General features: G+C 38.0%; 1 protein-coding gene across 7 annotated transcripts in view; it reads right to left on the bottom strand.

The window, feature by feature from the left end:
* The window catches only part of LOC106076703 (potassium voltage-gated channel subfamily KQT member 1-like), a 167,807-nt gene that overhangs the window by 46,140 nt on the left and 93,898 nt on the right, over positions 1-27,769 (bottom strand). For all 7 annotated transcript variants that reach the window (XM_056031618.1, XM_056031625.1, XM_056031622.1 and 4 more), the window contains 3 exons: positions 26,279-26,460; positions 24,515-25,169; positions 8,936-9,026 (listed from right to left, as the gene is read on the bottom strand). In XM_056031618.1, coding sequence (XP_055887593.1) covers positions 8,936-9,026; positions 24,515-25,065 — 642 coding nt within the window. In that variant the 5' untranslated portion in view covers positions 25,066-25,169; positions 26,279-26,460. The remainder of the gene's footprint in view (positions 1-8,935; positions 9,027-24,514; positions 25,170-26,278; positions 26,461-27,769) is intronic.

Genomic DNA, 27,769 nt, shown 5'->3' with positions numbered 1-27,769 from the left:
CCATCTTGATAATGAGAACCAAAAGATACAGGAGCTACGAATTATCACCTGGATAACAATTAGCTAAAAAGCCATGCAAAATAAAGATTGCCTTTGACCTGGGAAAGAATGTTGAGTGGATTAAGTCAGTGAGATAACTTAGAAGAATGAAACTATCCTTGTGATACACGGCGCCCAGTAATGCTAAGACTTGCCATTCTGCTCACTGCCATCGAAAGAGGAGCGCACCATTGGTACAGATTCTGATGTAGAATTATAATACCCGAGTTTTGGAAGTTAATGAGTTCTGCCCAAGTGTGAAAGTTGAGAAGAAAATAGAACTTGGTGTGTGTGTGTGTGTGTGTTATTGTTCTCCATTGTGAAAAATAAACATCCTCCTCCATCTTGCCTTCCTGTAGTTCAATTCCTGGCCTAGATTCACACAAACACTATAAAATTTGTGTATAGTCTTTGTAATCTTGTTTTAAATTAACGTTTAGAGTTAATCTATGTTTCAAAGTGACTATGGATCATTTCATAGAATTATTATTATAGCTTTTATATAGCGCTACTTTCATGCTTATAGCATGCTCAGAGCGCTTTGGTCCAATCTCATTTGTGGACCAGTGGGGGGGGGGGGAGGGGGTATCTAGGAGTTGGTTTTCCGTGCTGCCTTTAGGCGCTCAGTAAACACAACTCTGCCCGAGTCCGGTGTCGAACCTCGAGCCCCCTTCTAGGTAGCCAAGACAAGCCAAGTTCAAGCGCACTCTCGACCACGATGAATTCCTGGGCATTAGCTGGGGTCAGAACGACGTCACCCACACAGCAGTTCCCCCTCTCCACACAGCAGCTGATAGATCCAAAGGAACGGCAAGTGCCGTTACAGTTTGAAATCACTTGAGACGCAGGCTCTGGCAGTGTGTAGCACTGTATGCTGCAAAATAGAATCTCCGACTCCTGAGTTTTCTTCAGGGTTGACTCCCGAAGCCTTTCACATGTTTGGGTACAGCTGCAAGGCAGAAGAGGTTTTGAATTCAGAGTTTTCCTTCTTCTAGGTGAGTGGCCAGTCAAGGCTAACAAGTTCCTTCTGCCCGAAGCTTACCTGTGCCCCTTCTCCTGTTAGTGAAAACAGTTCCACCGGACTCAATATCTGAGTTACACGTGAAGACGTGGAGTTGGATTGATTGTCAAGGCTATTTGAGACACTTGCAATTGGAAGCATTTCTAAGAGTTAGTTAGCTAATATTTGACATGCAACATTTAATAAGGCGTCCTCAAAGATTTGGGGGTTCTTACTATTTTTTTTTATCTGTGGCATTTTATGTCTCGAGAGAAGATTTTTCCCTTTCCATGTGTGACTAAAGAGGACATTCCTTGATACACAGCCGCAGTCACAGGTTGGGCATCTGTATCCCCATACGCGGTTGCACTTTCACCCTTCTTTCTGCTTACTATTGTGTATGGCATCTGCAATCCGGGACACTTCCTTTATGCTCGCTCTCCATGTGGATCTATCTAGTCCCACTTTTTTCCAACAGTTAGTGTCAATTTTGAAGTGCTTCATATCACGTTTACATACATCAGTAGACCTTAGAAGTGGGCAACCTGCACAATGTCTTGTGGAAGTCGATCTACTGGCATTCTATGAACGTGACCAAGCCAGCCAAGGCGTCTGCTGCTGATGACTGCGTGGATATCACTATTCTACAGCTATTTTTAAAATCGTCAAAGAATCAAGGCATGTCTGACCAGATGTTATTTTGTAACCCGAAAACATTTTTGTCACTAACAATTATAATGACGTCCCCTAGAAACATTTTTGGATGTCATGGTCTTACGCATTGACTATTGCTGTCATTGGATTGATTAAAACTTCAAATAATTATACTTGTTTGTAACATCTACACAAAAAAGGGAGCTAATTTCCGACGAAATGGGAATCTTTGGCTAAAGCTGATGAAATGAACGAAATTATTCTAAAATAAATATATTCATTATTTGTTTTAAAATGTTGTGAGAAGACATATTTGTGTTCATATTTTCAGATAATTGTGTTTCCTAATGAGATTGTATTCTGAACGTTTGATCGAACCTAAAAATAGATTTGGTTCAGAGCTTAGCCTTGTCTTTATAACAAAAATAAATGAAGCAATAATTGTACTTTGGAGAATTGATTTTGTTAAATGAAAACATTATAGATTTCCCAGCGGTATATAAAAAGCAGGCATTCTAACGTTCTGTATTTAATATAATAAAACAATCAAATGAATAAGTTACTACTAAGCTAAACATAGGATGAAGTGAGAAATAAGGTGCTCAAAATTTTTTTTTTATATCTATTAGTCAGAGTGAGTTTGTCTACGCGTTGAACAAAGATGTAGCTAATGTAATCTGGAAAATATTGGGAATTATTTGCTGAAACAGGATCAAATGAACTCTTCTAAAATAAATATATTAGTTATTATTGATAAAGCTTAGGCTATGGAGAGCCACAAGTATTGCTTGTGTACTGAGTTGTCTACTTGCAAGTATTGCCTGTGTACTGAGGTGTCTCTTTGCAAGTATTGCCTGTGTACTGAAGTGTCTCCTTGCAAGTATTTCATGTGTACTAAGGTGTCTCTTTGCAAGTATTGCCTGTGTACTTTAGCGGCTCAAGCGACTTACTTATCCCTCAAATCCTATTCAGGACAAGGGCAGAGTAACGCGACATCTTAGTGTGACACTATTCAAAGAGACTAAGGATAATGACAGGAGCAATCAAAACAACACCCATAAGAGCTATGGAGGAAACCGCTGCCCTGATTTCTCTGGATGAAAGAAGAGAAATAAAAATCCTTTCCCAATTCACTAAATTGGAAACCTTGGAGAGGCACCCACTCAGAACAAAAATCCACAAAACTGGCACAAAAAAAAACGTCTCAAAAGGACCAATTTCATACAGGAATCTCTAAACCTAAAAAAGAAACACCAACTTGAAAAAATTACTCTGGAATCCTCGATACACTATAATGAATCTCCACCCTGGGACGAAAGCCCTCTTCCTACTATAAAGGACCATATTGAAAACATAAAAAGAAAATCTGATTACAGACCAACAGAGCTCAAGGAAATAGTGAACTGTTTTCTACATACCAATTACCCTAGCAATCAGTGGATCAGAGTTTACACGGATGGCTCATCCCATAAAGCCACCACAAATGGAGGAGCTGGAATACTTATCGAATGGCCAGATGGAGGAAAACTAGAAAAATCCATTGCAACTGGAGAGCTCTCTGACAGTCACAGAGCAGAAAGGGAAGCACTAGCACTAGCTGCTACCATGCTAGCAAATCATCCAAGTTCCCCTCACAGTCAGATTGTCTTTCTAACAGACGCGAAAACAACCCTCCAAAGCTTGCAAAACTCTGATTCCCATTATATTAAAAACCTCAGAACAGCACTTACAAAGCTCAACAACAACAGCAAAAAAACTGTTATTCAATGGATACCAGCTCACATACAACTAGCAGGAAATGAGAAGGCTGACACACTCGCTAAGAGTGGGAGAACAAACTCACAAGTAAACTCTGCACTCTATCCAGAAGAAATGAAGAAATTAATTGTACATAAAATAAATGAGAAATGGACGAGCTCTCATCCAAATCACAAGAAAGATGACGCTTACTATAAGCTATCCCGACAAGACCAACGTCTAATCTTTCGACTCAGGACCGGACACAACAGAATGCGACAACACATGTTCCGGAAGCTCAAAATTGGAACCAGTGAAATCTGCCCATGTGGAGTATCACCAGAAAATGCCGACCACGTCCTCCAAAACTGCTTTCTCTACCAAGAGGCCCGTATAAGACATTGGCCCCAAATCACCCTAATAGAAAGAAAACTATATGGAGAGCTCCCTGATTTGGAAACCACTGCGCAGTTCATCTCATGTATTGGTCTAGTCATATGAACACTCCAACATAACAATGAGAACGATGAAGAAGAAAAAAAGAGACTATTTTTAAGGTACAAAGGTACCGGGAGCTTGACGGCTTGGTTCAAATCCCGGTAAGTATACAAAGAAGGCCATTCGTGATTGGGGTCTGGGCCAAATAGCTTCAGTTCACCAAGGTCGAAATAAATTCTCAGATTCACGTGGAGAAGGAAGAGATTTGATTATTACTCTGGTCAAATGACTACCTCGTTATCCAAAGGTTTCAAAACAAATAATTTCACCTGGTCTAACCTGGGTCTACAAATAGAATTTACATGTTCAGCTATTCCTGAGACTGACCAGCTCTAATATATACATCACAACAAAAAAAAAAAAAAAGAAGAAAAAAAACTTAATTCCAAATGAATATTTACATTCTAATTGGTTTAGCCTTAGATAATTCTGTTTTCTTTCTTGCCTGTCGTCATGCCAAAAAACATTGCATGATGTTCGAGTGAATTACAGTGAGCTTCAAGGGAAGACATAATAAAGCCTGGCGTTTCTAGACATGGCTTCAGCCGGTCTTCATATTAATATAAGCTTTTCTTATGTCTACAGCACTACGTCTTTGTTTTAATACCCTACGAGAATAAAGTAAAGTTTCCCCTTTCAGACATTGGGGGAGATGATGTTAAGGTCATCTGTTTCTTTGGCCAACGGTTTGCGAGCAGGGTGTCATGTGACCAGCACAACGACCAAACGCCTTTACTTTCCCCAACTAAAGTCAGGCACCCATTAGAGTTATCTTATCTTATATAATACAGACGTTACTTCAAAAAAGAAGATGATTACGTCCTACGCGTCATGCATTTAGTCATGCATATTAACCAATGACTTAAATTCTGCCAAGTCATTGGTTTTCCTGGCTAGCTAGGGAAGAAGGAATATTTGTACAAATTTGTCCTAGCATATGGGACGAGGAATGTGCCTTTATCTTTGTGTCTTTCAGAGTTTTTTATTAAAATGTTTTTGTATTTGAAGATTATAGTTCAGTGTTTTTATGTATAATTGCTACTTTACTTTTAAGTCTTCTGTCCTGAAGGCTTTCTAAATTTAGTGATTTTACTAAGGGTGTTACTCTAGTCAAATGTGAATATTCATTTGTTATGAATCTCACTGCTCTATTTTGTGTCTGTTCCAGTTTCTTAATGTTTTCTTGAGTTGAGGGGTCCCAAACGGAGGATGCATATTCTATTATTGGCCTAACCAAGGTTAAATAACATTTTAGTTTTATGTTCTTATTTGATTTATAGAAATTTCTTTTAATAAACACTAATGCTTTGTTTGATTTTTTTTTATAGTTTCATCAATATGTGGATTCCATGACAGTTTTTCATTTATTATAACACCTAGGTATTTTGCGTTTTTAGTCTGTGTTACTGGTTTGACATGAATAAGATAAGTGGAATTAATTTGTTTTAGTTTTCTTGCTACTCTTAACAACTGACATTTTTCTGGGTGGAAAGACCTGCTCCAATTTGATTCCCATTTCTGTAATTCATCTAATTCTCTTTGTAAAATATCTGAGTCATGTGTAGTTTTTTATTGTTCTATATATTATACAATTGTCTGCAAATAATCTGACTTTTGTTCCTGAAGTAATGCAATTTGGTAAATCATTTATGTAAATTAAAAATAGTAGTAGACCTAAGACTGTTCCTTGAGGTACACCCGAGTTTACTGTTATCGTTGTTGATTTAGAGCCATTTATTATTAGCCTACAGTTTGTTCTCTCCCTAGCAGAAAATCTCTAATCCACTGATGCAATGGACCACTATGCCGAAATATTTTAATTTTTTAAGCAAGCTATGGTGGTGAGCTTTGTCAAAAGCCTTGGAAAAATCTAGTAAGATAGCATCTATTTGTTCACTATTATCTAAACCTTTTGAAAAATCATCAATTAGTCCTATTAGTTGTGTTTCACATGATCTATATTTCCTAAAGCCATGTTGGTATGGGGTGAGGATATTATGTTTGTCTAAGTGGTTTATGATGTTCCTACATATTATGTGTTCTAGGATTTTACATGTGATGCTGGTAAGTGATACTGGTCTGTAGTTTCCTGGGTCTGATTTTTCTCCTTTTTTAAATAGTGGGGTGACATTAGCTTCTTTCCAGTCCTTTGGTACTCTGCCCTGGTTAAGCGATGCCTGAAAGAGTATTTTGAACACTGGGGCTAGCTCATTGTTTAGTTCTTTGAGTAATCTAGCTGGAATACCATCAGGTCCAGAAGCTTTAATTGGTTTAGTGTTGGCTAATAGTTTTTGGATTCCATTTTCTTCTACTACTATATCTTCTATGTTGTCTACTTGGTTCAAATTAAGTAATATGTCTTTGTCTCCTGGGGCTGAGAATGCTGATGCAAAGTATTTGTTTAGGATGTTTGCTTTAGTTCCATTATCATTATGTATTATGTTATGTTCATCTTTTAATGGCAATATGCCTGTTGTTTCCATTTTCTTAGACTTAATGTATGACCATAGGTTTTTGTTGTTATCTTTAGATATTACATTGTTTATGTATTCACTCTGCAGCTGCCTGCTTACGTTTTGGGTTAGGTGTTTTATTTTTATATACTTTTTATAAACTCTTTCTGCCTTAGTTTCTTTAAATTTTCTATATAGGTTTTCCTTCTGTTTACAGAGCTTCTGTAGTCTATTATTAAACCTGCATTTATTTATTTTGTTAAATGTGTATTTAGTTGGTATATGATTTTCTATAATGCTTTTAAGATGGTTTTTAATGAAATTCCAGAGGTCATCGACTGGTTGGTTAATGTCTTTTTCTAATAAGAATGTTTGTTGAAAGTTTAATGCAGCCTGGTGTAGTTGTGTTAGGTTTCATTTATTCCAGAGTAAGATTTTTCTTTTGGGTTTTGTATTGGCTACTGCTTTTATCTGACTGTATTTTTATGATCTCATGGTCTGATAGACCAGGGATAATATCATAATCAACTACTAATCCAGGTCTGTTGGTTAAGAAGAGATCTAATGTGTTGTTTAATCTAGTTGACTTTTTAATGATTTAATCTAAACTTAGGTTGTGTAAAGTTTGTATGAAAAGCTCATTTATGTCCTTAAGGTTTTGGTGTTTATCTATGGTTAGTGTTTTCCAATTTATATCAGGTAGGTTGAAATCACCCATAATAAAAAAAACTGCATTTTTATTTTTCTCTTTAAGTGTAGTAAGTTGATTACATAGTTCCTGCATGTATTCTAAGCAAGAATTTGGTGGTCTGTAAATACTGCCTAGTGCCTATTATTAGGGATGTTGAGGTGGTATTAATTTTACAAAATGTAGATTCTATATTTTTTGAGTTAGGTAAGGTAATTTCTTCTGCTATAAGAGTGTTTTTTATTGCTAAAAGAACTCCATGATTATCAGCCCTATCTTTTCTAAAAATTTCATAATTACTATTGAAAATTTCTGCATTATAAATTTCAGGATGTAGCCAAGTTTCTGTTCCTGCAATTATGTCTGGTTTCTCACATTCTAATAAAATTTCTAAGTCTGCTGTTTTGTTCCTAATGCTTTGAAAATTTATTACTAATGTTTTAAGGTATTTTGGCATTACTTCTTTAGTAGGTTTGTTTAGTGAGGCTTTTGTATTAATTTTTAGTAGATTTAGATTTAACTGGAGTGGATCTGGCTAGTGGTTGGTGAGTTTGTTTAGGGATGGTGTTTAGGATGTTGTATGGGTTAGAAGTGTCCGCATCAAAGGAATCAAACAGTCCTGATGTAAACTGAGGTAAATCACACGGTACACAGTGCCATGATGCGTCTTTGTTGCCTAAGGCATAATACACAGGTGTATTCATATGGAGACATGACGCATGGTATCATTCATCGCAGGTGTCACATTGAATGGCTTTCTGTTTCATGGTGCATACTTTTTTGCAGATGTTGCATCTATCTTTAGATCTAGGCCCTAGATTTGATTCTACATCTCCTGCTATTAATATTAACAGTGATAGGTATTTATTTCTGCTGTGTCTGATTGAGAATTTCCATTTGTGATGTGTAATTTTCTTTAATGTTATGGGTGGACCCAGGGGCGCCCTAAAAATCCCGAAATTCAAAATCCCAGTCTTCACCGGGATTCGAACACAGGACCTCAGGTTCGGAAGCCAAGCGCTTAAGGCTCAACCACCACATTTGGCTCTCAAATGTATGGCTCTCATGGCTCTCAAATGTATGTCTCTCGAATGTATGTCTCTCGAATGTATGTCTCTCGAATGTATGTCTCTCAAATTTATGTCTCTCGAATGTATGGCTCTCGAATTTATGTCTCTCGAATGTATGGCTCTCGAATTTACAGCTCTCAAATGTATGGCTCTCTAATGCACGCTCTGTAAAGCATGGCTCTATAATGAATGGCTGTGTAAAACAAAGCTCTCCAATTTATGGCTCTTCAAATGAATTGTTCTATTATTCATTATTCTCTAACCCCTGTCCCTCTACTAATACTAGCTAAAAAAATACTTCAAGCAATAGTCTATGAGCATGTAGGCGAATCTATAAATAGCTTTTTGGTGCATCCGGTGTACAAAATAAAGTGTTGCTAATCTATGTTTTTTTTACAAGTTATAGGATCATTTGTCTGCACTACACAATCACATTTTCTAAAAACTTTTGTTTGTGTTAAGTTGGCAACAGGAAATTAAATTTAACGTCCTTGACATTGTTTAGTTTATCTTGAAAATCTCCAATACAATCTGGTCGTCTGTTCGTGCGGTATGCTCTTCGGACAGTCGGCACAATGGTCCAGACTTCCAGCCTTGCCCGCTGGCGTACCCTGCCACTATACATCAGGTTTGGGTAAGGATGTAGCAATCGTTATCGTTGAAGGGAAATCAGAAACTTAGGAAACAATCTAGAATGTCGTAAACAACATCCTGAATAGATCAATGTGTTCTAGTTGTACACTACATTGAATACGATCGTTTGACTAATAAAGTTATCAACGTAGGAAGTACTTACCATCCAAAATAATGTTTCCATAGCAAAATCAGTGTATTGGTCAATAGTAGACAACACACTAAATATAAGGCAGATTAGGACCATCATGAATCTAGAAAAGTAAAAACAAAAAAAAATGTTCATTTAACAGTAGGCAATGAAACATTCAGTGTTTAGGCAATGAAACATTCAGTACGTAGGCAAAGGAACATTCAGTACGTTAGCAATGAAGCATACAGTGCGTTGGTAATGAAACATTCAGTACGTAGGCAAAGGAACATTCAGTACGTTAGCAATGAAGCATGCAGTGCGTTGGTAATGGAACATTCAGTACGTAGGCAATGGAACATTCAGTACGTTAGCAATGAAGCATACAGTGCGTTGGTAATGGAACATTCAGTACGTAGGCAATGGTCAATTCATTTCGTAGGCAATGGTCAATTCATTTCGTAGGCAATGGTCAATTCATTTCGTAGGCAATGGTCAATTCATTTCGTAGGCAATGGAACATACAGTATGTAGGCAATGAGCCATACAGTGTGTAGAATGAAATAATCAAGACATACAAATAAAACAAGATCGTTGCTGTATTAGTTGGAGAGTTCCATACACTGAAGCTCCTTCAACTAGAGAATTCTTTATATTTTAGTCTACAGAATAAAGAAGTATGGAGTATTCTGCGCACCTTTTAGCACCGTGCAATCGAATTTGACAGTATTTTCGCGTGCAGCACAAAGTAATTGTTATTGTTGAGTTGACAACAGTGATCTTTCAATATGGCGTCCTTCGTTTCTTCTGTTTCTAGTTGCCTTGTTATTGAAACATGTCTCCCATCTCTTTCTCTTTGCATTTACTTACGTGTTTCACTACATTTGTTCAGATCTCTTTCTCTTCTTTTCCTATGTTAATGTGTATTGTTACTTGACGTATACGGTGACTAACGGGTGTTGATAGCGTGGGGAGTGGGTTGTAGCTCCAGACCGTCCAACTAATCCCATATGAGTGTATAACGTTACCTTTCATATAAATCTTGAATAATTGTTGTAAAGGTCTTTTGCTTAATGAAAATAAGCTTGAATGTAAGTCACAAATACTGACAGTTTTCAATTTCAATAGAGAACCCATAATTAACTAAAAAGTTATTAATCGATTTAAAATGTCTTAATATACTTCAAAATGTACACTTTTCATGCAATAATGTGAATAAACAGAAGCGGTCACCCTCCGTCTCTGACCTCAACTGAATTTCCTCAGTTGTTCACCCATTTTTTTATGACTCATCTGTATCAATCCTACTCAAAGACTCCGCCGGTAAATAAAATTCTGAATTCATTAGCGAATACAACACACATACACACTCCAAAAGAACAGGGATTTTAAAAATCAAATATCTTTAGATATCGGATATCTTTGATTAACACTGAGTGTGAAAACTCCCCATACACAAGGCTTGATTAAGTGTTCACATGTAGCATATATTAACGGGGCCACTATTTCAACAATTAACCTACACCTCAGCACTTAAAAAATATAGTAATATAATATAATATAATATAATATAATATAATATAATATAATATAATATAATATAATATAATATAATATAATATAATATAATATAATATAATATAATATAATATAATATTGAAGGAAAATGAGAAGTCTATTCCCTTATTACACCTGAATATTTGATGCGACCTGTTCCCTGTAGACCTGTAAGTCTAGCTCAGAAGTCTTGCGTTGTGAGTTGTGTGATGCTGACATACTCTTTGTTACTATTGAAATGTCACTAACCAGTTAGTTCAGCACATTGCGATGTTCAGTTTCTAGTATTTCACAGTTTTCGATAAAAAGCCAAAACTAAATATTCATAATCTACTTAAGATATTGACTTAACCGGAAGTAATCTGATTGGTTTATCTCTAGTGACAATGTCACTATCATGTTTGGTTGTCACGCTGGTTTGAAATTGCCCTAAATAAACTTCGAATTCTTCGCAGTAAACCAGCACTGAGTGTTGCTACTTGATCGTTGGGCTGTAGGTCTAAACAGCTAGTACAACTGGATCAATGTATCTAATCTTATAAAATACAAAAGTTACTTCAAAAAAAAAAGAAAAAGAAGATGATTACATCCTACGCGTCATGCATCTAGTCATGCATGTTAACCAATGACTTAAATTCTGCCAAGTCATTGTTGTTGTTTTTTATGGTCCTGGCAACCCATTCTAATAACATATGGGTCTATTACAGTTTAAGGGTTATAAGTCATATACACAGATTCAACTGTATGCAGAAACACCAGTTGATTGATAATTTTAAGAAAGATATGTCCCACTTATAAGGTCCTGTCAACCCATTTTAATAGCATTAGGGTCTATTACAGTTTAATGTAACTTTAGTAAGTTATATACACCAATTCAACAGTATGCAGAAACACCAGTTGATTGATAATTTAAAAAAAAATATGGCTCACTAAAACTACACGTCTTGTCTGTCTCGCATCTCTTGCTTGTTCCTCTCTCTCTCTCTTCTACATTCACACTTGAACTACAACAGACCAACTCAAGATTTCATCAAAATTTATTCAGACTTAGCTACTAAACCATCCGCCCACCATTTCTCACGGTTGCATCAGAATCACGCAAGGTTTGAATTAAGTTTTCCTTCTCCTAAGTGGGTAGACATGGCTTGGAAGCCCCTCATGCCCAAAATTTACTGGTTTGGGCATCGCCTGTGTCCCTTCTCCTGCTGGAGAAAACGGTTCCGCCGGACCCAATATCTGAGCCACACGTGAGGGCCAGGAGTTGGACTTGTTTTCAAAGGCTATTTGAGACGCATGCCATTAAGAGGCATTTTATAGGTAGTGGAGTGCTAACAAGGCCGGCCTTGGGTCACTGCAACTTATGCGGCCGCAGTGGGACCCGCACTTTCATAGGCCCGGCGCTAATTAGTATTAGCTTAACAATGGTATTAAAGTACAGTTAAAGTGTTTTGTATAATACATTGGCAAGATAAGATAACCAATGAGGAAGTGCTACAAAGAGCAAGGTGCCAGGACATCCGCTCTGTTATCAGCAGCAGACGCCTTGGCTGGCTTGGCCACGTTCGTAGAATGCCAGTGGGTCGACTTCCACAGGACATCCTGTATCGAGATCTAATAGAAGGCAGGAGAGCCGCTGGTCGCCCACTTTTACGTTATACGGATGTATGCAAACGCGACATGAAGCTCTTCAAAATCGACACTGGCAACTGGGAAGAGGTGGCACTGGACAGATCCACATGGAGAGAGAGAGCATAAAGGAAGGGTCACAGATTGCAGATGTCATACACAACAGAAGCAGAAAGAAGGGTGAAGATGCAACGGCGCCTGGTGATTACATATGCCCAACCTGCGATCGCAGCTGTGTATCAAGGATTGGCCTCTTTAGTCACACAAGAAGTTGCAAAGGGAAAAGATCGTCTGTCTGGATTTGGATCACTACAGATCTATGTGGAAGTCAGTTGATCTTTAGCTGCTGGAAAAATGCTCGAGTGAAGAGGGTAGAGCATACGTCTGGTATTCACTGAAGTTGAATTCTATACCCGAATTCCAAGGTGTGTCTGGGAGTCTTGATTAGGTGAAGCATTGCCATAAGTTCATTTCTGGAACACCCAAACCTAACGTAATTTCAATAATAGATTTACGAAAGTAGACCTCACTTATTGACTGATTCCGCTAATTGTCTTTCCTTTAATTTGTTTTCTGTTAGCTTCTCCACCTTGGGATCTATTATTACGTGTAACACCATTATGCGTCCATCCTTAATATATACGGGCAGTGTGGCTTAGGAGGGGAAAAAAAACGCTGGTGTCAAAACGGTAGAAAAAATATTTTTTATAATTATATGAGATATGCCCTTAAAATAATTTTAATTTTTTTGTTTTCACACACCTTTGAATCCAATCCATTAAATTTAAATTCTCGTCCTAATTTAATAAAAATGCATGAAGTATATTAATAACTGTGCACGCCTGGCTTTGACTTCTGCCAACATAACGTTTGGTCATTAATCATACTTTTCGACCTGGCCGGACTGCCTCACGCAGCATCTTATCAACACGGTGTTTGCGTGAGCAGCAGGGACATCCAGCAGCGAGGACACGATCTCAAGGCCGTAATTCGAACCTAGTTGACATTGAGCTGAATCAATAGGGATGTAATATACCCCACCCCCAACCCTTGTTCATTTTCTTATCTTTTTTTCTTTTACCATTATGTCATCAATTAATATATTTTAAACTTTTAGATAATGTCATTAGTTTAAAGGTAAAAGTAAAGTTCCTTTTCAGACCATGCAATCTATAGGGCGGATGATGGTAAGGTCATCTGTTTCTTTGGCCAACGGTTAATGAGCAGGGCGTCATGTGGCCAGCACAATGTATAACCGCCTTCACTTTCCCCAACTTAAGTCAGGTACCCATTAGAGTTAGGTGGATTGAGGAGCGCCCGACAAATCCCAAAACTCAAAATACCAGTCTTCACTGAGATTCAAACCCAGGACCTCCAGGTTCGGAAGCCAAGCTCTTAACCACTCAGGCACTGCGCCCCGAATGTCATTAGTTAGTCAAGGGAATAGATGAAAATGTGCAATGAATCGGTAGGCCAACGATGAGGAATTTATACCAAGAATTTCTACAGCAGTATCGCCCCATACTATAAAGTCCCTGAGTGTACACGCTAGAAATTGTGAAGCTCGGCTTCCTAAATTAACAGAACGTTGAATATTAGCAAACTATATTACATAAATATGATTCATGATTTGTATTTTGTATGACTTCCAAAGTTTAAAAAAAGTTTTAGCAAGCGCGCTGCCATTTGGTTGTTCATGATTTCAAGTGCTGCCAACTTGGAGTATTTTTTTTTTAGCGAAGCCGTTGAGAGTTATTAGAGAACTAGATATTTTATTTTCATTTCTAAGAGAGAACGCCATCAGTTAAACCCTAACCCTGATCTGACAGTGGCCTGAACCGAGACCATTCGTTGTTAAAGGCCTCACCACTGACCTGCAACGTCACAACCAGTGGGCTGTTTAGACCAATAGTTCGTTGCCGAGTCTTACAGACCTTTGACGTGGTGACGAGTTATTCGTGTAAACGGCCCTAAGGTTGCTTGACGTTGCAGACCAGTGTTCAGGCCTTGTATAACGACTGGTCTCGCCTGAACTTTGTTTACAAAAGAGAAACACTGAACAAGCAAAAAATAAAAATCCCTTTTACAAAAAAAACAACAAAGCTTATGTAAAGGGGAAGAACTCCGTCATTAAAACTATATATACTAATGATGTGAAAGCTATTTCCCTTATTCGATATCAAACAAAATAATTAATGACCAATGATTAATTAACTAATTGAGTACTTTTGTTTATTGATACATGTTTTGTTAGATACAATAAGTAATTGTTTAAACAAAATAATGAATTACCACTAATTGATTGTCTAATTGGTTACTTTTTTAATCGATTTATGTCTTGTCTAAGTCGATGAATAATTGTGCGAAGTTTCAGCTTGATCCGAGAATGGGTATTGGAGAAAAAACGTTAGCACAATTTTTACCAGACAGACAGACAAACAGATATTAGCACAATTTTTACCAGACAGACAGACAAACAGACATAGTGAGTTGATATAAGCTTTGTAAAAATAAGATGTTCTAGTTTCTAGAGCTTGGAAGATCAGAACCTAGAACCAGACAGAACCAGAACCTAGAACCAGACAGTTCTTGACCAAAAACCTTTAACCTCAGGTGCTTGAGGATTGAAACGGCGCGTCACTAATCGACTACAAAGACTAGCTTGCTCGTATTATGTCATAATTGCCCCCTGCATGTTGGATAAGCGCCCTCATTGGACGACGGATAAGCGCCCTCATTTGACGTCAATGTCAGTCAGGCTCTTGACTTTCTCGGCCACGAGGTAAACAGGGCGCCCTGGAGTTCTTCGTTGCGTCTGCTTCATTATTGCCGTTGTTCACGTATTGATCATGGCAGATCGGGAAAGAGGTGGCTGCTGGTACTCTCAGCGAGGGTTGGATTGACACTGGCATGGAAGAGTTGAAGAGACGCGGTGCACTTACTCAGAATGAAACACCATTGCAAGGCTAAAATGGTAACTTGAATAGTTCCAGTAGGTTGTTTTATGTTAATTGTACATTCTCATTACAGGAAAGTAAAAAAGTAAAGTTTTCCTTTCAGACCTTGCGATCTATAGGGCAGATGATGTTAAGGTCATCTGTTTCTGTGGCCAACGGGTTAACGAGCAGGGTGTCATGTTGCCAACACAACGACCAACCGCCTTTACTTTCCCCAACTAAAGTCAGTTATCCATAATAGGTTGGACTCATAACCGAGATTCGAACATAGGACCCCAGGTTCGGAAGCCGAGCGCTTAGCCACTCAGCCACCGCGCTCCCCCCCCCCCTTCTCATTACACTATTCATACTTAAACTCCTTAACTTATCCACACATTAATCTATTAATTCAACAATCCATTGACCGTTATATCCAGATACCAATTTATCTAATAATTCCATTACATCCACAATCGAAAAAAAAAATTCGGGTAGTGCCACTAAAGTCATCTATACCATCTTTGGATATTTCTTATTATACTCTCCCGGGCAAGCTACCCTGCCTCAAAGTAGCTCCCAGGTGGAACTGGTCGTTTGTGGAAACGATTAGGTCAAAGGGTAGGAAAACAAGACACCCGTGGGAGTGCCTCAGGGGGCGAAAGCATTCCATATGCACTGTGAGGCGTTGTAAGAGAGCTCACGTGGTCGTGCCAATAGTACACGCGCCCTTCTCCAAGGGACCGTTTAAAAAATATGGCCAGTCCCGCATGGTAAGCGAAAGAAGAATTGCGTTAGTCGCCGGTTTGCTTTGGCCTTTGGCCACTTACTAGCCCGTGAATAAGGAGTGTCCAAACTACTGGAAATAACAATGTTAATTAATTAATCATATGCTTCGATCCTCCCAGACAGAACGTCTTGTTTAGTTCTTGCTGGGCTAGAGTTTCCTTAGCCTTGGCTCAACTCTTAATGACAGATCAAACTGTCATACTTTGGCAGTCATTTGTTGTCATTGTTTCAAACCCTAGGCAGTATAGCTACACGTTTGTTATTGTATCAAACCATTGGCAGACTAACTACCCATTTTTTGTAACTAAAGTAAAAATTCCCATTTCAGACCTTGTGGTCTAAAGGGCAGATGATGTAAAGGTCATCTGTTTCTGTGGCCTACGGTTAACGAGGGTGTCATGTGACCAGCACAACGACGAACCGCCTTTACTTTTCCCCAACTTAAGTCAGGTACCCATTAGAGCTGGGTGGACTCTGAGGTGCCCGAAGATCCCGAAATTAAAATCCCAGTCATCACCAGGATTCGAACCTTAGACACCGGTTCGGAAGTCGAGCGCTTTACCCCCGAACCCCCCCCCCCTTTCTAATTGTAACCAACCATTGGCAGTCTACTTACCCACCTATTCTTCAATGAAGGCAATCTCTCAAAAACATTTGATCTATTTCTAAAATCAATGGCAGGCTTTTCAAGATAAGACCTCCACCAAACACACACAGACACACACATACACACTCACACAACCGAAAAGCTAAAATTTGTTCATTTTGTTGAAAGCAGCTTGAGCAAAAAAAAAAAAGTTCCACCAATCGAATTGCTGGACAGGAAATGGCGCAATCTCAGCAAATGTAACCAATACGCAACAGAGCTCAAGTCTGCTTTCCTTTCTTGATCCGTTTGTCTCCCTTTATTTTAAACAAAGAAACTCAATCTAACGGGACGAAATGTAAAGTTACTTATCCTGGATAGACATGGAAGCTTTATGGAGACTTTATTTCTGTTTTATGCTGTGCACCTGAGACATCGTTTGTTTACAGTGAGATCCAGTTTATATTTACTTCAGAAATATGATTCACTAAATAAACTTTGTATGCAAGAAGGAACAAGAACTAGAGCCAATACATCAGCGGTGGAGTTGGTCCCAGAAATAAACAGAACCCGCCACAGAAAGGAGCGATAACAAGCAGGATGTCAAAGCAGTGCTTCCCAAACTGTGTACCGCGGAACCCTAGATTTCGCCGAGGCCTGAATAAGTGTTCCACAAACTATTTGAATAATTAACTAGTAGGCCACCACGTCAATCAACCTCTCTAAAAAAAAAATAGGCTTAATGCTCAGAATTTGCAAAGGATAAAGTTTGGGAAACACTGTGTTCAATGAATTGGGGATCTTGCTGAGAAGACTTTTGATAAAATCACTGTTTCTTGTAAGTTTGTCATGCAGTCTGTCAGATTTGTGCGAATGATAACTATATACACGCAAAAAATTTTCTGTCTATCTGTCTGTCTGTCTGTTTGTCTCTCTCTCTCTCTCTCTTTATTTCCTTTTTTTTAATTCTTCTTTATTATGTTCGTCCATCCATCCATTCTAGCATCATCGTCAGAAATACTTGGCATCAGCATTTTCAGCTCCAGGAGACAAAGACATATTCATATTACTTCATTTGAACCAAGTAGACAACATAGGAGTTATAGAAGTACAAGAAACTATTAGCGAACATTAAACCAAATAAAGCACTGGACCTGATGGCATTCCGGCTAGATTACTCAAAGAACTAAGCAGTGAGCTAGCCCCAGTGTTCAAAATACTTTTACAGTCAACTCTAAACCAGGGCAGAGTACCAAGGGATTGGAAAGAAGCTAACGTCCCCACCCCCACCCCCTCCCCACCCCATTTAAAAACATTTCCAATGAACAGCCTTAGATCCACTACTATTTTTAACGTACATAATTGATTTACCTAATTGCATTAGTTCAGGAATAGAAGTATATTATTTGCAGACGATTGCATAATATATAGAACAATAAAACTACACAAGATACTGAAATTTTACAAAGAGAATTAGATGAATTACAGAAATGGGAATCAAATTGGAGCATGTCTTTCCACCCAGAAAAATGTCAGCTATTATGAGTAACAAAAAAACTAAAACAAATAAAATTATCTTATTCATGGTAAACCAGTAACACAGACTTAAACGCAAAATACCTAGGTGTTATAATAAATGAAAAACTGTCATGGAATCCCCATATTAATGAAACTGTTTAAAAATCAAACAAAGCATTAGGGTTTATTAAAAACAATTTCTACAAATCAATAAAAACATCAAACTAAAATGTTATTTAACCTTGGTAAGGCCAATAATAGAATATGCATCCTCTGTTTGGGACCCCTCAACTCAAGAAAACATTAAGAAACTGGAACAGACACAAAATAGAGCAGTGAGATTCATAATAAACGAATATTCACATTTGACTAGAGTAACAACCTTAGCAAAATTACTGAATTTAGAAAGCCTTCAGGAGAGAAGAACTCAAAAGTAAAGTAGCAATTATGCATAAAACACTGAACCAAAATCTTCAAATACAAAAACAAAATTTAATAAAATACTCAGAAAGGCACAAAGATAAGGGCACATTCCTCGTTCCATATGCTAGGACAAATTTCTAAAAATGCTCCTTCTTCCCTAGTGCTATTTGAGCATTTGTACAAATACATGACTAGATTGACCTAGGAACACGCGAAGGACGTAATCATTGTCTTTTTAAAGTAACGTCTGTATTTTATAAGATAAGATAATATACTTTTCTAGAGACCTTGTGTGTTTCAGTGTCAACACTTTTTTAGTATGCCTTGACGTGACAGGATCTATAGACAGTGAATATTGGCGTACTTTGATATTTTTTAGACCAATAGATGTATTCACAGTGGTCACGTGATGAAATGACGTCACACAAGGTAAACATGTTTTCAGATCTTCAGCACGCCACATTGGAGTAGAAAAAGAACACACAATTGTCTCCTTTTATATTTATCTTTCTTGACGTTTGATGAGTCTTTTAGACTCTAATTAGTTCAATGAGATGTCTTTGTATGAGTGTGTCATATTTGCGTATCTAGGTCATCTCCGTGTCTACACGACATCCGAAGTAAAACTTCGTACCAGTTCTACAAAAACATGTTTTGAATTTTGTATGTATGTATAATAATATGCTATTTAAATGTATGGTACACACGACTTTCATACACGGAATCTAATCCTTAAATAGCAAGCTCTCTTTTGGCGTAACCGGTGTACAAAAAAAAGCGGAAGCATTGATAAGTGAAACAAATTAATTAAATACCAAACAATTTTATGCACTTCTGAGCACTAAAGAATCAAATTTCTTGCCTCTTTTGCTTAAAGCGCAAAGTAATTTTTATGTTTTAGTTGGCAACAGTGACTTTTTAAATTGGCGTCCTTGACCTTTTTTAAAAATACCTTATTTAAAATCTCTTCCGATCTTCCTCTTTTACTTTGTTCAAGTTTCCTTTCAATTTCTTTAATTCGCTTTCTCTTCTTTGTCTCTCTTAACTTCTTCTTATAATATACAGACGTTACTTCAAAAAAAAAAGATGACTACGTCCTACGCGTGTCTTAAGGTCAATCGACTCAAACATGTTAATCAATGATTCTTCCAAGTCTGTTGGTTTTCTTGGCTGACTCAGGCAACCCATTCCATGCTCTAATAATAGTCTAATAGCACTAGGGAAGTATACTATATTTTAATATTTACAGAACATAAACGGGATATTGAAAGTACATTATTGTGGTTAGATTTTAGAGTCAAAATTCCAAATAATTTGACGCTTACATTTAAGTGTCAGAATATCATCGATGGGGAAAATTTGAGAATAATTGTTTTCCTAAACCAAAAGGCAGGCGCCCCAAAGGCAGACAACGAGTTTGGTGGCTTGATGACATAGCTGCAGGTCTACAACAGCTAATAGTCCGGGCAGGGAGACGTAAAGCATTGGATGTTCGTACAATGTTTGACATGTTTCAGATGTTCCTCCAGAGTTGAAGATAGTTTACTTCCTAGTCCAAACATCCCGCAGGACGACGGGGGACGGGAGCGGGCAGGGTTTGAATCCGGGACCATTGATAAATCCAAACGACAGTCCAGCGCGCAAACTGCACGACCAGGCAGCCATCCAGGAGAGATTAGAATGGAGAGATGTGGTAGAGCAGGCCAGGGCCCTTAATGTGCTGTAGTGTCACTGGGATGGATGGGTGGATGTCTTCTCATAAAAACATTTTTTTTTTTTGTAACTCGAGAAAACAAAATTAAAATTGTTTTTCTCAGAATAAATAGAATAATTAGTATTTACAAATAAAACCGAAAACAAATGATGAAAAAAAGCGAACCAAAAAAGCAAGAAACAAATACGTGTTTCAATTCAATGAATTCTTCCTTGCAGATTCAAACAGCGCATTCGTATCAATGTCCGCTTTAACTTTGCACTCCATGAAACCGTAGCCTTAAGTTGTGCCAATGCAAGAAACCTGCATATTTCGACAAGGTCTTCCTCAAGCGTTGTCTGCCTAGGGCTGAACACGAGATGCAAAACGCGCCAAGATAAAAACCGGATATTGCGTCACAACGCCGGGAGCGTGCTTGGCGTTAGATATGAGAATTTTACAATGATTCATTTATCTTTTTTTTTTTTTCTTTTCATGCTCAAGAGGGGAGAAAAAAAGATTTTCGTGGTCGGCGATTTTCTAAGAAAATTGCTCTCTAGTGTGAGTTCTATGGCTCAATTCATATGTTCATGTTCGCCAATAGACGCCGTTATTTGAAGAGGCTGAAAACGATCGCCAGAATTTAAAAAAGAGGCGTTAGAGGAAATAAAAAAGGGGGGGGGGTGTATAGGAACAAAACATAATGACAGTCTGTGATGGGGTGCTAGAATTATTTTTTTTTCAAGTTAGAAATGGGTTGTAATGAAAAGACAACAAAGAACAAAGTAGAGTAGCGCTAGAGACAAGAAGAACAAAAAATACTTTTTTTAAACAAAGCTTATACAAAGTGTAATTGTATTAATTAGTTTGTATCAGTCATGTAATTAAACTTTTAATGGAATTAGACCACCACCAAGAAATCTGTGCAATCAAAAATATTTTTACCAATTGTTTTTGTTTAGCGCTATTATGTAGTATCTGCATTCTCAATACGCTATGATCCTATCACTTATCTGGATCTAGGTTTTCTTATTGTTTAAATGGCCGGAACACCCCATTCTTTATTTTTTTGGTTTGATAAACGGGCCACATTTTAACGATCAATCTCACATACTTTTTAGCCCGTGAATAAGTGTATCTGTTGCAATGAAATTTCACGCTCTGTCTCTCTCTCTCTCTCTCTCTGTCTCTCTCTCTGTCTCTTTCGCGCTCAGGAACAACCATTTTGTTTGTTTTTTTTTTGTTACCTGCACATTGTAATTTCTCCTCCATAGACTTTTGACTTCGAAAGACCCGCTTCATAATGTGGCCACGAGACAGACTCGCTCTCTTATGTTGGGGTCTGTTTTAGTCGTTCTTTGACTTATCCACTCCCTTCCAACCCCTCGCCAACAACAAGAAGTTAGTCCTTCGTACACACTGCCGTTCACCTTTCTACATTTCTCTTGGTATTGTGTTCTCTCCAAATAAAAAGAAATATCATTTTGGTATTATTAATTGTAATCGTTTCTGTGACCCCTTTTGAATGTAGCGAAAAGACAATAGATCGAGCGTTATCTTTTCAATGCTATTCAGATTTAGTTGTTGTTTTGACCGTGTTACTAAGTACCATTCATTACTCTCTTTTTTTTTATTCTCTTACGGAAAAAAAATAACAAGACTCTAGATCTATCTTTTTTAATGCTATTAGTATTGGTTTTGTTTTTTTATTTAGACTGCGTCTAATTGGAAGTGGAAATGACGTAAGCAATATTAAAAATAAGTAGACTTAGGAAAAAAAACGAAATTTATGTAATATCTTTAAGCTTTCTATATAGAATGTGGCCTTTTGGGGAAATACCGAAAATAGAACACAAAGGTTTGATAGGCCTTCGGTTTTTCGCAATTTGCGGCGGTCAGGTTGCGTATCTGTCTGTTAAAAACCGTTCTTAGTGAGTATCAAAGCGGTAAAAGAAACCTGTGTAGGAAATTTGATGCTGATACTTAAGATAATTGACGAGATCTCGTGATAGATAAGTGGTATTTTCACTTATATATAGTAGATTCTACTTTAATTTTTAGTCTTCTGTCCTGAAGTGTTTCTAAATTTATTGGTTTTACTAATTGTGTTACTCTAGTCAAATGTGAACAATTCGTTTCCTATAAATCTCAGGGCTCTGTTTTGCGTTCTTGTTTCTTGAGTTGTGAGGTACCAAACAGAGGAATATTGATCTAAGCAATGTTGAATAATAGCGTTATAGTGTCCTTGTGTTATCTTATTTGTAAACATTTCTTATAGTATCCTCATTTCAATAGTTGCGTCACTAAGTTGTATTTTTTTTTGTCCAGTGGAAAGTACGCTGAGGTTATTGTGACACGGTTTGTCTTACTATCATTCCCCCGCGCAGATTGACACTCACCAGCACTGGACGACAGTGAATCCTGGTAATTAGGTCAGTGAGTGTCCGTCTGCGTCTGTTCCGGAGAGCATGAACAAACACTGGGCAGTTGATTCAGCTCAAACACTGTCCACTCTCCTCTAGGCTAATGACACGTTTAGTGACGTGACTAAATGACAGTGAGCAGTTTTTTTTCTTATTGCATCTGGCCTACGCTGACCAGCTAATGGCATTGGCCGAATAGAAAAATCGGTATCCTAAAACCATAACGCTTTGTGTGTGTGTGTGTGTGTGTGTGTGTGTGTGTGTAGGAGTAGGAATAAGACGGTGGGACGGAAAGGCATTGACATTAAAAACGAGTGGGGTAGGCTGATCATGTGACCAATGTGAGCACGTGCAAAACAAAGATCACGTGACTGAAACTTTCACACTAGATTCTTAAAACAACGTCAGTTAACAAAACTACCCGAGAACAACCCAGCCAGCATACATATTAAGATTATTGGTTAAGGATTCTAGGGTATTACCTACAAAGACCGCATCACAAACGAGGAAATCTGAAACAGACCACAATGACAATTAGGCCCTCGATGACATTCTGACCACAAAATAAAACAAAACGCATACAAAGACTCAGGGCCGGCCTTAGGCCACTGCAACCTATGCGATCGCAGTGGGCCCCGCGCTTTCATAGGCCCCGCGCTAATTCTGTGTAAATTATTAAATTAAACTTTATAGCTTATATATAATGACAGGGTTCCCGCGGCCTCCTGGTTTTCAAGGGCCTCCAGGAAATCTCCAGAAAAGTCAAAATATACGAAAAAGTCCTGGAAATCTGAAATTATTAAAATCTGAAAAATGGACAATATTGTCATTTTTGAAGTGCCAAAAAAATAAAAACAGCATTGTTAGCTTTCATTTAATAAAAATTGATTGCAAAGACGAAAGTATTTTCTAATACAAAAAAAAATTATAAAAATTTGACATTATGTTTATCGCTACCCAGACTAGGCCCTGCGCAATCCGTTTCGCATAGGGCCTCACAACTGCTAGGGCCGGCCCTGCAAAGACTCTACGGAAATATCACGAGATCATTGGAACTCGAAAAGGCGATGAGTGGTGCCCCAACGGTCCAACAGACAAATGGAGAGGTTAAATTAAAAAATATGCGCATACACATATACCTATAAAATCAAAAGTTTGAGTATCGCATATCGAGAGATGTATGCCTTTACATAAGATATACCACAAATGTAATACAAAATACATTAAACGATCTCATATATTAATATCTACAATATATGGCACATTGTAAAATACAACAAAGAATATTATATTATGCAAAAAACAAAGATTGTAAATGACTAAGCTAGTGAAGAAATTTAAATCACTTAATTGGGTAGTTGTTTTCTTCTATATTTTCTTTTGTTTATAACTGTTATTGACCCTCTCTTCTGACTCTCTATTTTCTTTTTATTAAACGACCAGAATGTAATCCAATTTCTTAAGGCCTTACTATAAGCTGTCTAGACCCAGGGAACTGTATGAAGATCAATAAGATTAAAGGTCGATAAGTTTTCCTACACTAGTTTCCACAAAGACCTCCTTTAAATACAGTTGGTTCACAATTTAGATGTTGTTTTATAACTGTATGCTATTGATCTACTCAGAACAGTCAATTTGGGATTGTATTGAGTTGTATACTCGTCGACTTGTCATTTACAGTTGCCGTAACATTCAGGTAACTCTTGTCATTTAACAGTAACTTAAGATTACTTAAGATTTAGAGACTAAAAGCTGATCATAGTAATCTGCTCTTTGTTTCAACTTTTTTTTTTGACAAGGATGAATTGTAAGCTGTATACACTAGGAGAATGCATTTCTGCTTTCTGTAGCTCAGAATGTAGGAAAATGCTGAAATTCGAATACTCGAGACCGGAACCTGTTAAGGGCACATGCCGGGTTACTACAGAACCCGTAGCTGGCAACGGAATTAGGAGGGAGTGATGGTCTTGGGAGGTCGACAGAACAAGGAGCAATAACTTTAGAAAAACACTGACATTTTTAAAAGTAACTCACTGACCAAAAGGCCAAACATGAAGTACTTACACTGTAAAATGATAAATAAAGCACTTCCAGCCTGTGGGTCTCTCCAGAAAGTTGTAGATCCTCGCCTGCAGAGACGTCTTGCCATGAAGACGCGAGGCCGTCACCTTACTTTCCAGCATTTTGTTGTAGGTTTTGTCCACGGAGGCGTTGAGGCCCCTGGCTTCCACGGAAGGGGGGTAAGTGCCCGAAGAGGACGGGGAGTACTCCACCTCCAAAGAGTGTGGGAACATGCCGGGGCAGCCGTTTTTGGAGGTCTTGCTCCTCTTCAGCAAACCTCGGATGTTGACCCTAGTGGTCGCTAGTCGGGGCGGGTCAGGAGAGGATGGGGATATCCTGGACTGCTTTCTGCTGGGCCCTCCTCCTTCGTCGTCGCCTTCTTCCGCACCCTTCCCGCTGCCTCCTCCGATGCTGCTGTTGCTCCCTCTGATGTCGCCCTCTTTACCATCGCCATCTCCGCAGTCTTCGTTGTCCGCCCTGCCCACCTGTAGAGTCAACATATTCTGACTGGACCCCTCATCGCCGCCAATGTGGTGCCGATGGGGGTAGCTCATCCTCTGCTCAAAAGATGCACACTTCCTGATCTCCCCTAAAGTCCTGAATGGAATGGTCCGAATTTAGCATCATACTGAGTACTGGGTTCAGGAAACGAAGTGATCTGCAGGTAAGACAAAAATGTAAACATTTAAGCGAGCAATTTGTTATGTTAAGTTACGAGCGTAATTAATCACTTGAATAACAATTAAAGAAAGATAATTGAAGAGATATGTGAGTTTATTTTATAAGAACTTATACGTATTAAATCCTTGATAACGTTGGTATGGAAACACACACACACAGACAAGATAACCAGAAATGAAACAGATATAATTATTGAGTAGAAGCTTGTGACCAAATGTACCAAAAAAGTCTTATAGGATGTGTAATGTTAGACACCTTATTTATATAGATTAGTTATTTAGCGACGCACCATAGAAGACGCATATTGAACGGGACTAGTGACGTTTGGGATATGTTGGGTTAGAGACCGGAAAATCAGTTAGCGATATAATCCTCTAGGGTAACGACGTGTTTAGTGACAGAGACTTTTACTGTGGCCTTTTCTTGGAATTGTTACATTGTTCTTCAGCGTTGACTACATCTCTTTACTAGTTAAAACCGATGTGTTTGTTTTGTCTGGATTGTTGATCAACTACACGGAATACACCCGAACAATAACACCCAAACGCTTGCAGAGTAATTGGTTGAAATTCAACAGTCATCCATAGTTGACCTCAAGACAGCCTGAACAAGCAACATCACAGTAAACAAGATATTTATTTACACATTAGTTTCACTATAATATTCACACAGTACTAAAATACACGAATGGCTCGTTGCCACGTCACACGACGTGGCAAAGAGCTATTGGTCTAATGTGCCCACAGGTTGTGATGTTGCGGGTCAGTATTCAAGCCTTTATAACAAATGGTCGCGCCTCAGAAATCGACAATAAAATTGATTTATCCTTGTAACCTAACATGTAGCATAAATAAGTAAAAAATTATTCACAAGATGTAACAACATGTTCAACTTGTATTTTTACAGTGTGTGTTTAATAGTTATTTTGAATTATTATTTTTAAATATGTGAAGGGTCGGATGGAATTATTCACTTCGTCAGAGTTGGCCCACGGGCCATAGTTTATCCATCACTTTTCTAAAGTCCATTTTCTTTTTGTTGCTTTATTTTTAAAAAATTGAATGTAAAATGATTATTTTTGTTTACCTTATGGACACAGTGTTTTCCGAATGAGGTCAAGGTCAGCAGTTGACCTGTCACAAAGCAGATTCATCACATGGCTTAATCTGAAGTGACATAAATTTTGATGTGAGTTTGTCACAACGACTATGACATAGCTTATATAAGTCTCAGAGTATCTGGAGATAGAGTCCGATGTTCATAACATCCTGAAACATACAAGTAAAGAAAACTTGTTATGAGTTTATTAACATTTATGTTAAATGCTCTTTCAAAACAATTTGGTATATCTGCAGGCGGACTATAGGGAACGAAATGGCTACACTCAGAAGCACATCAACATCAACACACTACATTTTTCATTATTATGATTACGTCCCAAGCGTCATGCATCTAGTCATGCATATTAACCAATGACTTAAGTTCTGCCAAGTCATTGGATTTCCTGGCTGGCTCAGGCAACCCATTACATGCTCTAATAGCACTAGGGAAGAAGGAGTATTTGGACAAATTTGTCCTAGTAAATGGAACGAGGAATATACCTTTATTTCAAAAATGGCTCTAACAATTTTTCTAGGCATTATACAATTATGTAGTTCTTTGAAAACAAATATATTTAATAGGCCGCACAGTGAAAAGTCTGGTTTGACCTTTATAATATTTAAAAAATCTAAACATCTTACAATTTAATTTTGCTTCCGTCATTTTATTTTGAACAAGCTTTCAACGGGAATTCCCGAATTCAACTCCAATGTTTCTTTATATTTAGTAAATAAATAGAAGTAGATGAACATTTTATGTAGAAATCTTGAGCTGGACTTTTGTTTGTTGTTAGTTTTACATGTTTAGGATGTTCCTTCAGAGCTGAAGATAGTTTACTTTCTAGTCCAAACTTCCCGCAGAACGACTGGTATGGGAGCGGGCAGGGTTTGAACCCTGGACCATCGATAAATCTGAACGATAGTACAGCGCGCAAACCGCACGTCCAGGCAGCCATCCTCTTCATAGTAATGGTGCAGAATCGACTGCAAAGACTACTTGAAATAATGAAGCATTACATGCAAGCTTTTTATAGCTATACATCACCGTGGGAATTTCAAATATTGCAATCATGAAGGAAATAATCTCTATGAAGAAATGACAATCTCCACATAATGAGTATGACACAATAAGCCTTCTAAGATCTCTGTGGCATTTTTAGGTCTCCAGTGATAATCCTTTCACTTCTTGTGGGACTAAAGAGGTGAATACTTGATACACAGCTGCGGTTACAGGTTGGGCATCTGTAATCACCAGGCGCTGTTCCACTTTCACCCTTCTTTCTATTATTATTGTGTATGGCATCTGCGATCCGGGACACTTCCTCTCCATGTGGATATATCTAGTCCCACTTTTCTCCAACAGTTAGTGTCGATTTTGAAGCGCTTCATATCACGTTTACATACATCAGTAGACCTTAGAAGTGGGCAACCTGCAGAATGTCTTGTTGGAGTCGACCTAATGGAATTCTATGAACGT

Source organism: Biomphalaria glabrata, chromosome 6 (assembly GCF_947242115.1).
Source record: "Biomphalaria glabrata chromosome 6, xgBioGlab47.1, whole genome shotgun sequence".
NCBI classification, from domain to species: domain Eukaryota; kingdom Metazoa; phylum Mollusca; class Gastropoda; family Planorbidae; genus Biomphalaria; species Biomphalaria glabrata.
Note: the sequence above shows the minus strand (reverse complement) of the source record. Positions and strands in the feature narration are given on the sequence as shown.